Source organism: Sus scrofa, chromosome 4 (assembly GCF_000003025.6).
Source record: "Sus scrofa isolate TJ Tabasco breed Duroc chromosome 4, Sscrofa11.1, whole genome shotgun sequence".
NCBI lineage: Eukaryota > Metazoa > Chordata > Mammalia > Artiodactyla > Suidae > Sus > Sus scrofa.
In genome coordinates, this window is record NC_010446.5 from 50,386,210 (window position 1) to 50,402,020 (window position 15,811).

At 36.6% G+C, this 15,811-nt stretch overlaps 1 protein-coding gene across 12 annotated transcripts in view; it reads right to left on the minus strand.

The window, feature by feature from the left end:
• WWP1 (WW domain containing E3 ubiquitin protein ligase 1) overlaps positions 1-15,811 on the minus strand; it is a 139,243-nt gene that overhangs the window by 16,138 nt on the left and 107,294 nt on the right. For 9 of the 12 annotated variants that reach the window (XM_013996632.2, XM_005662985.3, XM_021089146.1 and 6 more), the window contains 4 exons: positions 11,905-12,009; positions 9,422-9,518; positions 8,940-9,012; positions 1,891-3,209 (listed from right to left, as the gene is read on the minus strand). In XM_013996632.2, the coding sequence (XP_013852086.1) occupies positions 3,110-3,209; positions 8,940-9,012; positions 9,422-9,518; positions 11,905-12,009 (375 nt within the window). In that variant the 3' untranslated portion in view covers positions 1,891-3,109. Of the gene's footprint in view, positions 1-42; positions 118-1,890; positions 3,210-8,939; positions 9,013-9,421; positions 9,519-11,904; positions 12,010-15,811 lie in introns of those variants that run through there. The other 3 variants (XM_021089149.1, XM_021089141.1, XM_013996633.2) reach the window with 3 other exon arrangements.

The window sequence follows — 15,811 nt, forward strand, 5'->3', positions numbered from 1 at the left end:
TGAAGAGAGAAAATTGAGAATCTGGGAGATGCCACTTTGTTGTTGGCTTGGGTTTTCTTTTTCCTTTTTTTTTTTTTTTTTGCAGGCACTCATAGTACAACCTCTTTTGGATTGTGCCTGGGAAGAAAAAACAGAAGGGGTCGATTACTTTGGCAAAGGCCATGTAATTTATTAAATGAATAATCCTATTCATTTAATTCATTGCTCAGCCCTCTTAGAACAATAACCTGTTTCTATCTTATGACTGAAAGGTACACACTAGGTACAAAGGAGCCTCAGGAAGATAAAGGCTCCTCTGTTATGGTTTAAGCTTTTCCCTTGAGGGACTAAATCCTCAGTAGACCTCAAGTCTGGCTTTTAAGTTCAATGGATTAAGAAGAGTGGGGAATGTTACAAGAGAATGTCTATCTGCCCATTTCAACAGTTACAAGATTTGTTTTGACTTCTATAATACCACTAAAGGATCTTAGCTTCAACCAAATATTCACTCAAAAGCCTACAAGGCTTCATTTGGCACCAGTTTACTCAGAAGGCTATAGGACAGAAACTACAGCTGGTCCAGCAGATCAATGTCATGTCTCCTTACATTCAACAGATGACCTTACATCAGTTGTCTGTGTAGCAGTGCATCCATACAGCTCCCAGAACTACCATTTCCCCAGGTGACAGCTCAGGAACCTCATAAAGAATTTGCAGTTATGAGTTTCCACACTTTGGGAAGTACAAAGCTATTTTTCTTATCAAATACATGGAGTTTACCCAGTTCAGATGTAACACACCAGTCAGGCAATACTGTTGACCAGCCAATCTAGTTTTGACTACCAGAGGAATTAGGTGGCTAACAAAAGCCTGGAGGGCAAAAGGTTTCATTAACCCCTTTCAGCTATAACTGTCCTGGAAGTAGTAAAAACAAACTAAAAACACTACTTGTCGCTTCTTTCCCTGGAAGACAGACAACTAATCTGATTGATGAAACTGTGTCATCTGTGATCCACTGACGGCTCAGTTTACTAGTGGTGGTCGGGAGTGTCACTGAAATGAAGTGACAACATGAACCTGTCTCTGAGCTCCCTCTGTTGCACATTTCCTCTGTGCTGAGGTACAGCGAACCTTGTGCTTCTGATTTCTCTCTGCCCAGCACTGCACAGGACAGATGTGGGAAGAGGTGTGGGAGAAAGTTTCAGGTTTCTCTCACTGCCACTGAGTGGATAAATCAAGGTAATAAATCCTGCCTATAGAGCTGGATTTCTATAACTGGCAAGAAAGGCTAAAGGCCCTGATGAGTTCTCCAAAGGTGGTTTGGTCTTTCTGTAGGCTCTGTGTAGCTTCATCTACTGTACAGTGATTTCTTACTTGAAGTGAGGAGAGGAATGGGTATCCTGAAAGCTTCTTGTCTTCAGTCAAATCTGCTACATGGTGTTCTCACATTACTGAATGATGGTAACTTCTGTCATGGCAAAATTCATCCAGCAGTGGTTCTTTCATGGTATAATAAGTAGCCCTTTTGAAGACTGGTCACCTCTATTGCATAGTCTGCCCTATACATTAGTTTGTTTTGTTTTCAATTCTTTAGGCTTGAAAATAATTAGAATGTCAGTAATCAGAATTTGGGAAAGGAGTTATTCAACCCAAGTGGATCACTGACTTTATTTCATTTTTACTATGCGTTTTGAATAAAAATGCAAAACACAATCTAAAATAATATGTAGAAAAATAAAACTTTGGCGAAATAAAAACTATTTTTTAGGGAAATTAAACTGTATACTAGTATTTTCTGTATGTACTTAGTGAAATGTTACAGATAACATTCTAAGACGTCACTCTCATGGTTATAAAACAATTTCTAAGTTATTGAAATTTACAGTGCATACTGAAATCATGATACAAATGTAAATTTAAATTTTTATATTAAGGAAGCCCAGCTTGTTAAAGTAGCATTAATATCATTCACATCAGATTTTAATTTGTTATACATCTTTGCAGTTCAGCAAATGCCCTTGATAGTGAAAAACAAAGTGTTATTTATTTAGGACAAAATAATCTATGTAAAAAGGGCGGGGGCAAAATATTTTTTTATACTTATTCAGATACACAGAATTTTTGTGATTTTAAGAGGAATGAAGATATTCAAACAGTAACAGAGAATCATTAGACTTATTTGAGTGTTTGAATGCTTATTTAAGTCTTCAATCCATCTGGCTTTATAAAACCAAAACTTTGAACACAAAAGCAGAAAAGTTCACATTACCTTTTCATATGTTCCTAAGTATCAAATTGCATCAATTTATTATGAATTTAAAGAACATTACAAATTTTAAAACTAAAGTACAGAAGTGCCTGATTCTCTTTAATCCCACAAATACCTAGCATCCCAAAGTAACATGTAAACAAACCTCTATGCTGCTCAATGAATTCTAATTTCTAGAATAAACTAAATGTAATGGATCTAGTTAGTACACGACTTTCATTTAAGTTATGGTTTCATTCATGAATTTAACAGTATTAGTGATGTAGCAAAGAGGGAAATTTTTCAACTATTATATTTATTTAAAACAAATTGACAGGTTCAAGCACCTGTCTTTCAAAAAGCCAGCAGCATTTTTAACATATTCAAAGTAAGATTTGGCCTAAGCCCTTAATACCTTCCTGAACAGCCATGCAACTAAACACCTTCAGGAGATGTTACAAAAGGGAGAAAAAACATGGAGCAATTTGTACTTTCCCTGGATAACAGAAACAAGGTAAAACAAATCCAGATTATTTTTGAATGAATGGCTGTCATGTTAATACACTCAGAGCTCTATAAAACTAGAGCCACTATCATAAATGCTTATATAGATATATACTTATTATTTTTAATAAAGTCTCTTGTTTGCTTGAAAATTTAAGGATGATCTTTTTCCTGGTCAGTCACTTCAAGGGAACAATAAATAAAGTAGAAAAGGATGAGCTGTTTTGCATATTTCTGTGGAAGAACGGAAAACATTTATACTTTGAGAGGTTCAGAAAATTCACTGTACATAATGAACAGCTTATATACACTATCTGTGCAATTTTTCTTGGCTGGGGTATTTAAATGCAAGAGCTCCTCCAAGACAAGAAGCCATATTCATTCTTGTCCAAATCCCTCTGTCTCTTCTATTGCAAAAAGAAGTTTTTCCTTTAGTTGTTCATAACTCTTATATGGTGGTAGATCCAAGCGATTAAAACTGAACAAAAACAAAAACAAAATCAGACGTTTTCAATAAAACAAACTGAAAAGATTTCTAACACAATATTTTTTAAAGCACATTTGAAAAACTAAATGGATAGAGGAAGAATGTCAAAATCTTGCTAGAAGTATTCTAACAATTTACTTAATGATTGTAATATTAAATGTACAGACTTTCTTATAGCAGTCTATTCAAATTTAAGACCTAGCCATAAAATTTTAATGTTTCCCAGAGAAAACTAGAATTACAAATAATTATAGCAATACGTATAAAAACACTGGAATTTTTAAATAACTAATTCTTCTTTTTAATACTATTATTGTTACACTGTATCATAAGTCTCCCTAACTTTTCTTGGGTTAAAGAGTCTGTCTTTCACTCACTCACCCACTAACTCATTCATCAGTTATTTATTGAAAATTTTTTATGTACCAGTTATTTTTCCAGGAGCTAATGATACAGTGATGAAAAACTAGTCATTGTCCTCATCAAACTTACTTTCTAGGATGGAGACCGTCAATAACCAAATACATACATTTTCCTTTCCAATAATCCCATCATATGTATAATCACTTCTAAAACAATATGCTTACAGTCTTGCCAGACTCAAAGAGTTCCCTGTTGGGATTAACTGATGAAATACAGAAAATATTAAAAATGCTTAAGATGTCAATGTATTGTTTTACAATTTACTAAGGTGTGGAATAACACTTTTTAAAGATTTAGCACTGAGTAGCTGGATGAGATTCTAGAGTCCAGGGTTTTGGTCCCCACAATATGGCCATACCGGCAGTATATGGAAGTTCCTAGGCTAAGGATTGAATCCAAGCCTCAGGTGCAGGATCTCCAGATCCTTTAACCCACTGTGTCGGGCCAGGGATCACACCTGCGCCTCCACCATGACCTGAGCCACTGCAGTCGGATTCTTAACCCACTGCACCACAGCGGTTAGTCCTGTCCCCACTTCTGCCTAATGAGAACAGCTCCGAGAAGTGAAAACCTTTTAGTACTTTTATTTTCTCATGTGGAAGGTGTCTATAGATCATTCAGTTCCCTTCTACCACTCTTACCAGTTCCTACTTGCCCTTGCCCTCTACTCCTATGTAAGAATCAAGAAAGAGCCTTTTGAACCAAGGCAGCCAATTAAAATGATGTTCTTTTCAGAACATCTTAGTCCCCATACCGACAGTCACTGCCTTTGTCAGTCTGTCATTCTATCTACTAAATCTCTGCTATCTTTTCCCTCCTGATCATTACTACTGCTACCAGTATCTCCTCTGTATGTATTTTCCCATCATCTCTTATCAGAATTTCCTGTGTGCTGATCCTTCATCCATTTAAAAAAAAAAATTCTTCACAACCTATCTAGCCTTTTATCACGGCCTGGGGTACTTTAAGAAAACACGCCAGTTTAAAAAAGCCTATGCTGTTTGGAATAGCACCCCCATCAGCTTATTTAAAGTTCTAAACATACTTATCTGTTCTATGACCATGCTCTTATGGCTCTCCTGTGTTCTAGAATATCCTTTTCTGCCTATAAAAATTTTACTAATTATCAGTCCAAATGCTACGACTTCCTCCAAGATTTCTCCTCGAACATGTTATACAGACTTAATAATTCCCCTCTCCATAAGCCCTTTTTATTTCTATTTTAGCACTTATTTTACTCTGCATTATGACTGGCTAGTTTCTTCTGTTAGATTCTAAAACCCACAAGGGCAGAGTCATCTCTACTCTCCCAACACAAATCCATTTTTGCATAGAGTAGACATTTAATTAATGTTGAGTTGAAATATATAAGGAAATGGATTACTTAAAAATATCCCAAACAGGGTTCTATTTTAAGACATTAGCCATTATGTTTTCTGCTGGTTTACAAAAGGACAAAGATATACTAAAATCTATTCATCTTTCATTGAGCACTTACTATGAATATCAGAACACTGCTTTAAGTTTTAGTTTAGCTTTTGTTATAGTTCCAGCATTGAGTAAAATTTGCTACTAATATTTTATTATATATAAAAAGAGAAGGCACCAATACATTTCCCAGGGACTCCAAGGGAACAGTACATATACAGCCTGAGGCACCCTTGCCCTGAAAGCTTCCACCTCACTAAGCAAAGCACTGGGGATGATGAGCAGAAAGACCCAATCTACGAATTATCAAGACCCCGAGTCCACCACAGATTATGGCCCTGCTTAGCATAATCACTAGTGAAAACTCAAGTCTTTCTGGATCACCTTTTTTTTTTTTTTTTTTTTTTTTTTTTTTGTCTTTTTGCTATTTCTTGGGCCGCTCCTGCGGCATATGGAGGTTCCCAGGCTAGGGGTCTAATCGGAGCTGTGGCCGCCAGCCTACGCCAGAGCCACAGCAACGCAGGATCGGAGCCGCGTCTGCAACCTACACCACAGCTCACGGCAACGCCGGATCGTTAACCCACTGAGCAAGGGCAGGGACCAAACCCGCAACCTCATGGTTCCTAGTCGGATTCGTTAACCACTGCGCCACGATGGGAACTCCTGGATCATCTATTTTCATCTAAATGTGTATCCCAATACTCATCAATTATGTTTCCCCTGATATGAATTAAATCCCTACCTTTGTTCTTCATCTCAGATTGTTCCATCCATTCTTTTGAACTTCTGCCTTTTTTTTTTTTTTTTTTTTTTTTTGTCTTTTTGTCATTTCTTGGGCTGCTCCCACGGCATACGGAGGTTCCCAGGCTAGGTGTCGAATTGGAGCTGTAGCCATGGCCTACACCAGGGCCACAGCAATGTGGGATCCGAGCTGTGTCTGCAACCTACACCACAGCTCATGGCAATGCCAGATCCTTAACCCACTGAGCAAGGCCAGGGATCGAACCCACAACCTCATGGTTCCTAGTCGGATTCGTTAACCACTGAGCCATGACCCGAACTCCTGAACTTGTTTTAAAATGCCAACCCATTAACCCATTACTGTCTCACCATCCTATCTTGTTCTCAGACCCTTCCTATCTTCACTTTTTACTTAATCCATAGCCCATCATTATAATTATTTTAGAGGTCACGGTCCATTATTATAATCACTACCTTGCAATACTTTTTAATCCCTGCCTCTCCCTTTTGGAACTTATTCAAACTCTTAATGAATTCAACCTTCTACTTTCTCATTCCTTGTACCCAAATAGCTGAAAATTACTGCAAGGGACATCTGACAACTAGGTCAATTAGTGTCACTTTAGACAAACTAGTAGATCCAATACTGTTCAGGATTCTTAGCCATATTTCTGTAGTATATACTTGTCTACCCTGACAGCTCTCCCTTTCTTTCTCCTTAGAAGTTTTTCCCTTCTTCATTGTTATAAGCAGTGACCTCACCTTATACTTTGAGAAAAGAGAAAACAACACTTAATAACTCTATTTTCCCTTCACAAAAATCTACAATCTATATAGAGTTTACACCCAACTTTCCTTCCTCTTCTGTTATAACAAAGGAAATGTTTTTATCAAAGGCAAATTCCTTAACTCATACTCAGAATCCAAATTCTATCACCTTTGGTTATGAACTCTATCACCTATCTCAGTATTCTCTCCTCTATCGGACTGACCAGTTTAAGTTGGTGTTCTCAAGTGTTTTTGGTCATAGGATCCCTTTTCACAACTAAAAATAGTGAGAAACCCAAAGAACTTTTGTTTATGTGAATTATTTGTATTGATATTTACCACATTATGAGGTAATAAAACAAATTAAAAAAAATCATTTACTCTGAAATATATTTTTACAAATCATGTCTGGCTTAACAGAAGAGATCTATACTCTGATACTCATGTGTGTGTGTTTATTCTGTCACACTACATTGTTTTGGGTTAAGTACCTGAAAAGTGTCCCCATAAAGACATGTAGTTAGAAAACAGAGATCACTTATGTGATTTTTTGCAGATAAAATTGTGGATATTATTCTTTAATAAAATATTACACTTGACAAGGTTACACATAACATGGGTTTTGGAATCTTGTCAAAGAACCTTTTGGGGGTTCCTGCTGTGGCTCAGGGGTAACGAACCCGACTAGTATCCATGAGGACGTGGGTTCAATTCCTGGCCTCGCTCAGTGGGTTAAGGATCCAGCATTGCTGTGGCTGTGGTGAAGGCCAGCAGATGCAGCTCCTATTTGACCCCTAACCTGGGAACTTGCATGTGCTATGGGTGCAGCCCTAAAAAGCAAAAAAAGATGTTTTGTACTCTATTATGTAGAATCATTGGTTTATTTTGCACTTTGAATGGATAATCATCCATTGGTTCACCTCGTTATAATTTTCAAATATTGGGGAAAAAAAGAAGTCTTGGGAAGCTGTCAATCTCATATATAAGTTTTCCAAAATTCTAATTTTTGCCTGAAACCTCAACTTTTATCAGCCAACAAATGCTGTGAGCTGTTTTCTTTAAAGTGATGCCCTTAATTCATTACTTTTCAAGAAAAGTCTGAATAAACAGTTTTTCTGTCTTCCTTCAAGTAAAAAGAATATTCCATTTTTTTAAAAAAAGTAAGCTGTTCAGCTTTTAACTCAAACAACTGCCTAAGAGCTTCCCCTCAAGATTGCCACCAAAGTGCTTTATGCAGACTTCTCAATTTGTCATACAGAATGTTAAAAATCTACATATAAATACTTCAAGTGTCAAGATTTAATGAAGTTAATGAAAGTTTTTACTATTTCATTGAGAACAACATTCAATAAGCCTGGCTTTTCTTTCAACTTCAAATGTACAGTGTTGAAAAGTACAGAGATAGCAGTTTGGTGCCACTGCCTTGACATATGCTAAGTCAACAGCAGTTTTACCCACCACTGTTTTAGCACCATAAAGCAAATGACAAAAGAATAAAAAAGGCAAAAATTTGGTTTAATATGAAAATAGTTTTGACCTTCTGAAAGAACCACATATACATATAGCATCTTTTGCCTGGATGACTATAACAGTTCTGTAATCTCCCTGTGCTCACTCTTGGATCCAATTCTCTCTCCTCTGTGGCCAGAGTGATTTTTCTTAGATCTCTTTATTTGCTATCTAAAACTCTTCAAAGGCTTCTAATTGTCCTTAGAATCAAATTCCTTATAATAACCTTTAAGGCTCTGCATAATTTAGCCCCTGCCTATACTTCCATATTCTTTTTATCCCTCCCCACCACCACAATTCATTAAGTTCCATTCATACCAAGTCATCCTTATTTCCGTGAATAAAGATGTCTTAACTTCAGGTAAGAAGGGACCCTGGAAGCGACCCTGTACAAAGAATGCATTTCCCCTGTTTCTTCCTACAGCATGCTGTTTACCAAACCCAACTTAAACGAGAAACCTCCCTGAGCACCCAGTCTAGAGGAAGTTTCCCTCCAAGTGTTCTCTATTATAGAAACCTCTTGATTTCCTTTGAAAGACACCTAGAATTTGCAAATAGTTGGTTGTTTTTTGTGCCCCCTTCCCCAAGAGAACACAAACTTCATAAAGTGCAGGGAGCACTTCAATCTTATTAAAGGGTATTCTTAAATATTTGTTGAATCAAACGATTCTCAAGTATTTATATTAACCAATCATTCTAAAGTGCTTAGTTACAGAATGCTATATTAATCAGTCTGTTTTCAAAACTGAAATTCTGACTACTTTAATTAATAAGCAATTATACTGGATCTTATATTTGTTTTTTAAAAAAGGCTCTGGCATTCACCTTCCTATTTAGGATTCTTGAACTTACCACGTGTGGCTTCTTGGTAACCAGGTGTCTTTGCCAACTTTTTCAATGCAAAATTTTTGAGGCCCATTACTTCCTAAACCAGGAAAATAAGACAGAATTTATCTAGTCCTTTAAACTTTTTAGTTTTAACAACTAGTCAAATAATAGAACATGTCACATAGTCAACATGACTGATACAGAATAAACTACAGTGTACACTGCTTCTGCCTAGAGAAGTTTATTGGTGCAGAGATCTAGCAATAAGAATTACAAAGTGGAAAGATAAGTATCACTACAGAATCTCGCTCCCTTTACAAAGCAATGGCCAGCCAGGCTATGTGAGCAGACTTTCATTTTTGTCTTAGAAATGTATTTGATATTAATCGTTAATGTCTTTTGGTAGATGCCCTACATAGAGCACAGAAGAGTAATCCTTACGTACAAGTCTGCTGAATGTCTAAACACCATTATTATCACAATTATTTGAGAGAAAATGCATTTACCCATGAGCTCAGCAAATCCTCCTAGAGGTAAACGGCAGGTTCCAGTGACAAACTGCAACAGTCGCATTCTTACTTCATTGTCTGTCTCTTTCACAAACTGTGTAACAAAATCGAATTTACTTTAGTATAAAATAAATACTTGATTTTTTTTCAGTAATGGAAATAGTACAAATTATTCTTAAATTTCTTCCAGAAAATTAGAAGACTAAGAAATTTAACACTGAAGGTAGGTTTAAAACACATGTGATAAGTGGTTGTAGCATTTATCATTTATTAAGGCTAAGCATGATCCTAAGTAGATGATTAATCTTACTTCAATTAAGCCTTACAATTACACCATATGCTGGCCACTATTATTATGACGGCCATCTTACAGAGAGGAAAGGAGGCCCAGAAAGGTTGCCGTGTGTCCAAGGTCAGACCACTGAAAGGTAGCTTAGATGTGGCTGGGCTACACTTTTACAGATATCACCTGTGGAGGGCTCCTGCCATGCACTGTGTTCTAGGCTTTCTATGTACTTAGCCCTCATACCAAAATTATGAAGTAGGTACTATAATTAGCATCCCCACTGTACCTATAAGAGAAGGGAGAACTAGGTAGATGAATCTGTCCTTCTCAAACCGGCTGAGCTGTAAACCACTGTTAATCCTGAGCCAACTACTGTTCTCTCCTGTAAGCTACCAAATACTTCATGAACACTTCCCGACTGCCACTCTTATTTGTGGTGTTTTCTTCTACTAAACACCATTTCCCAACTCTATTCTTCATACCTGAAAACCTGAAGTATGCATTCTAAAAATATAAGTAGTTCACTATCTCTTCACAGCGAAGACAAATGGGTAATGGGAAATACCGATCTGAACTGATCTGAGTGTCCTAAAGACAAGGAACTTGGGGGATACTCTAAGAGCAGAAATGAATCTTACAAACAGGGACTAAACTTTAGCTTAGGATAAGATGTTAAGACAAAAACGCTATGCTGATCATGACCAAAAATGTTTCTGTGCAGAATTGTGCTGAGGCACATATTTCATCAAGACAAGGAAATAGAACTTATTACCGGACCTGGCATAAACCTCACTACTTTCCCTACTGCAAACCCAAGTTAGAAAATACTATTCATTTGGATTTGCATGACCCAATGCTTAAGTTCCTCAGGTATATCGATACAAATGTCCAAACAAAGTCAGGGAACAAAAGGAGTGATAAAGCTGGTAAAGAGCCTAAAAGGAAAGATTACAGACACCTGATGCAATTCTGATGTTTTAGGCTTGAAAATGGAGTTACTCCTTTCTGTTTATTTTTTACAAAAAGGTGATACATTCAATGTGGAACTCAGGGCAGTAGAAGGTCACACTGGGAAGAGCACCCCACATACAGGAGTCAGCTCTCCTCCTGTTGCTAGAGTGCCCTGTACCTCTGCACTGCATTGAGACACTAGCATACTTCGACTACACAGACCATATATTTTCCTTTCAACAAAATAATACACACAACTTCCTTTTCCCCTTAATATTGTATTGGAATATATCACTCTCCAATATTCTGTTAATTTGCATTAAGAAACATAATGACAATGAGGTATATAGAATTACAGAATGGATATATTACAATTTATTCACTTAGTCCTCCCAATGGACATTTAGGCATTTCCAGCCTCCATTAGCGTAACATTAATGTTGCAATAAATATTCTGATATGTGCCATTTTGTATATGTGAAGTATATCTATAAAATAAATTTCTAGAAGTGTCCACACTTCTTGAGAGTATGGTGTAATAAGCACATGACATATCCTTAGGAAAAGATGCAACTTTTGGAAAAATCTTTCTATAATAATACAAAATCCTAGGCTTTCCACCTGAAAGTTAAACAGGTAAAGCACAAGGAAACCAGATATTTAGTTACTAAGTTGAAATGAATTTCAATTAATTTAGGTGGAGAGTATCTCTGACCTAGACATTTTAAATTCTCAAAGAACACGCAAACACAAACAAATAAAGGAGAGGAAGAAAGAGAAAAAGAAAAGAGAAGGGGAGAGAGAAAGAGAAGGGAAAGAAGAAAGAACAGAAAGTCATTCTTGGATATTACTCTCTAGATTTTTCTAGTTCTCTGGCATATTATCATCTTTAGAGGAATTAAATAATTTCTCATTAAAAACAAACTTCCTTATTTTCCTTATTTACTTCTAGTAGTAAGTAGAATTTATACTTTCATACTGCTAGAAAAAAATGTTATACCTACAACTGTTACCATTACACTGTTACTTAAAGAAGATGGCTATTTATTCTTTCATTTAGGAAATAATCAATGGAAAATCCTTTAACAAGTGTTCACACTGTCCACTTCTAATTTAAAATTCAAAGACTAATAAATATCATGTCCCAAAGCAGTTTTAACTTAAAAAATGAACTCTTTTTAAACCCCTGTTTTATTAGAAAACACTTTGAGTTACTTTGTTTCAAAAATATAAAAGCAAATACCTGCCAAAACCAAATGATCTGCTTGCTATTTCTTGTGTAATGGCGGTACACGGTGTTTCTTTGCCAATCTGCCAAGTCAACCTCCTGCATGCCACACAACATAACCTGGGAAAGGAGCATGGTATCAGGTCACAGCACAGATTTAGTGAAGAGAGTAACCATATGACTAGAATCTGCTAATGCACAGCTATGCACATACATAATTTTGTGAACAACCATGTGTATGTCAAATAATGATCACAGTAATAAATTCAGCAAAATGTGTAGCAATTTAGCATGCAGAATTCTTTGGTACTTTATCTTCCCCATGTTTACTGAACTTAAACTGAAAACATTTAAAGTAACTATTCTTCAAGGAAAACATTAGCTGTGCCAAAACAGAATGTATCTTTTACTATAAATATATCCCAAGTAAGATATCCAAATTATCGATACATTTCAAACATATACCTCCAGTTCTTTTTTTTTTTTTTACACCTATGCTACCTTAGCCATTTCTAATTAAAAATACACAGACTTCCTGTTACTCATTTATCCAGCAGATAAAGCATTTTACATTTGTGAAATTTTCAAGTCACCCCAGTTTACTATATATGGGATGAAACTATTTGGGGCATAATAAAATAAATAGTGTAATACTTAATTTACTTCTCATAAAGCAACTATGATCTATAATTTACATACAATAAAATGTGCATATTTTAAGTACAGCGTTAGATCCATTTTGATAGCTGTAAACACCTGTGAAACCACCATCACTATCAAGATGTATAATATTTCCACTGTGTCCTTTTTGCAGTTAAAACCACCATCCTCATCTTTAGTTCTAGGTAATCAGCAATTTCAACACAGATTGGCTTTTTGAGACTATTAAGATATACTACACGCCCCCCAAACCGTTTTCTTTTCCCGCTCAGCAAAATGTTTATGAGATTCACCCATATTGCAGGTACCAGCAGTTTCATATTGCCGCGTGGTATTTCATTATATAAATATACAACAATTTATTTATCTATTTACTTGTTTTGGGGGGTTTTTTTTGGCTGTATCTGCAGCATATACGGTTCCCAGACCAGGGATTGAATCCGTGCTGGAGATGTGACCTACGCCACAGCTGCAGCAACATGGGATCCTTAACCCATGTTGCTGGGCTGGGATCAACCAGATACCCAAGCCACTACAGTCGGATCCTTAACCCACTGAACCACAGTGGGAAATCCTATCCATTCACTTGATGAACATTTAGGTTACTTTAGAATTTTTGGTTTTGATGTATAAAGATGTGATGAACATTTATGGAAGAGTCTTTGTGTGAACATACATTTGATTTCCATGTGCAGTGGCTTGGGAATCTGATACAATGCAGAATAGAAGTGGAGCATGGACATCTTCGCCTTGTTCCCAATCTTAATGAGGAACAGTCAAGGTACCACTGTGTATGTATATATGTCTTTTTAGGGCTGCACTCATGGCATATATAAGTTCCCAGGATAGGGGTCAAATAAGAGCTACAGTTGCTGGCCTACACCACAGCCACAGCAATGCAGAATCCAAGCTGAGTCTGCAACATACACCACAGCTCAAAGCAATGCCAGATTCTTAACCCACTGAGTGAGGCCAGGGATCGAACCTGCGTCTTCATGGATACTAGTCGGGTTCGTTACCACTGAGCCACGATGGGAACTCCCAAGTACCACCATTTCGAATGTTAGGATTTATCTTTTTTGTTGATGTCCTTTATCAAATTGAAAAGTTGCCCAGGGTTTATGAGAGTTTATAAAAAGAATGACTGTTACAGATTCTTAAGGTTAAAACAGAATTTAAACTGTAAAAATGGGCATGATTATGAATAACTAATATTGTGAATAATGGTGTGAATATCCCTTATAGTATTATTTGTGGTTAAGAGAGATAATGGGAGTAAAAGAACAAGAGGAATAAAAACCAAGACAAAGCAAAACAAACAAAAATCTTTATTTCCTCACAGCTCTACACAGTGAGCTAAAGGCAAATCAGTTACCAATAAAGGTTTTGGTCTCCATATATGTGTAAGAAAATTATCATATAACCAAACTATTTCACAAGGCTCTATGTAAGAAGACTATAAATGCTACCAAGGGTAATACAGAAGTAACCGCCTATTAATATCTTTCTTGATCTACTGTTTCAGTCTCATCTCTGCTTTAATGACAGGCTCTTGCCACAATATCACTCTTTCACTGAGTGGGCCTCTAAAACAGGAGTTCTCAACTTGGGGCATGGAATATTTTAGGTGTATGAATTTCGAGAATACAAAATTGCCTAATTTTCTTCAGTCTTAATAAAGTTGGCAATTTAAAAAATGATTAATATTACCCTCAAAAATATCTTTTGTTCTACTAATGTGTTTCTGCTAATGTGTGTAAGCAAGGTATTAAGAAGGAGATGTTAATCGGGTTTAGATAGTCTATATGTCATTCAGGCTTAGAGTCCTGTATTCCATATGCTTCCCATGTCAGTTTCTAAGAGGCTAATTTCTACATAGGAATACTGATGTACAGAATTTAAAATGTTAGTTTCCCATATGCACATTTGATTACATGAACAAAACTGAGGACCCAAGGAAGCTGAAGTTAAAATACTGCTCCCAAAGGAGGCAGAGAGGAAATGCAAAGCACTGTCCCAACACCCTGCCTATATTCTAATCTATGTGGGGAAAGAAGACTTCGAGAATTCACAGTACATAATCATTAGGGAAATACAAATCTAAACCATAGTGAGCTACTACCTCACACTTATTAGATTGGCTACTATTTAAAAAAAAAAAAACAAAAAACAGAGAGTAACAAGTATAGGCAAAGATGTAGAAAAGTTAGAAGCCCTGTATACTTTTTGTGGGAATGTAAAATGGTGCAGCCACTATAGAAACGGTGTGAGAGTTCCTCAAAAGTTAAATAGAGAATTACTATATGATCCATAAATACCACTCCTGGCTATATGTCCAAAAGAAATGAAAGCAGGATCTCAAAGAGATATTTGTACAGTCATGTTCGTAGCAGCATTATTCACCAACAGCCAGAAGGTGGAAGCAACACAAAGATTCACTGATTGGTGAATGGATAAACAAAACTGTGGTATGTACATGCATTGGAATGTTATTCAATCTTAAAAAGAAAAGAAGGAATTCCCTGGTGGCTCAGTGGGTTAAGGATCCAGTGTTGTCAATGCTGTGACTTGGGTCACCGTTGTGGTGCAGGTTCGAACTCTGACCTAGGAATGTCCCATGCTGTGGGCGTGGCCAAAAAAAAGGGAAAAAAAATTTTACATATGCTACAAAATGGATGAACCATGAGAACATTATGCTAAGTGAAGCAAGCTGGTCACAATAAGTCAAATATTGTATGATTTCACTTATATTAAGTAACAAGAGTTAGTCAAACTCAGAAACAGAAAGTAGAATGGTAGCTGCCAGGGCCTCGGGAGGAAGAGGAAATAGGGAGGTGTTTAATTGGTATAGAGTTTCAGTTTTGCAAAATGAAAAAGTTCTGGAGATTGGTTGCACAATAATGTGAATATACTTAATATCACTGAAGTGTACACTTAAAAAGGTTCCAGATGGTAAATTTTATGTTACGTGTATTTTATCACCAAAAAAAAAAAAAGAAAGAAAAAGAAAAAAAAGAAAATTAGATATATTTCTAACAATTTTATTTTATTTTATTTTATTTTATTTTTTTGCTACTTCTTTGGGCCGCTCCCGCGGCATGTGGAGGTTCCCAGGCTAGGGGTCCAACCGGAGCTGTAGCTGCCAGCCTACGCCAGAGCCACAGCAACGCGGGATCCGAGCCGCATCTGCAACCTACACCACAGCTCACAGCAACGCCGGATCGTTAACCCACTGAGCAAGGCCAGGGACCGAACCCGCAAC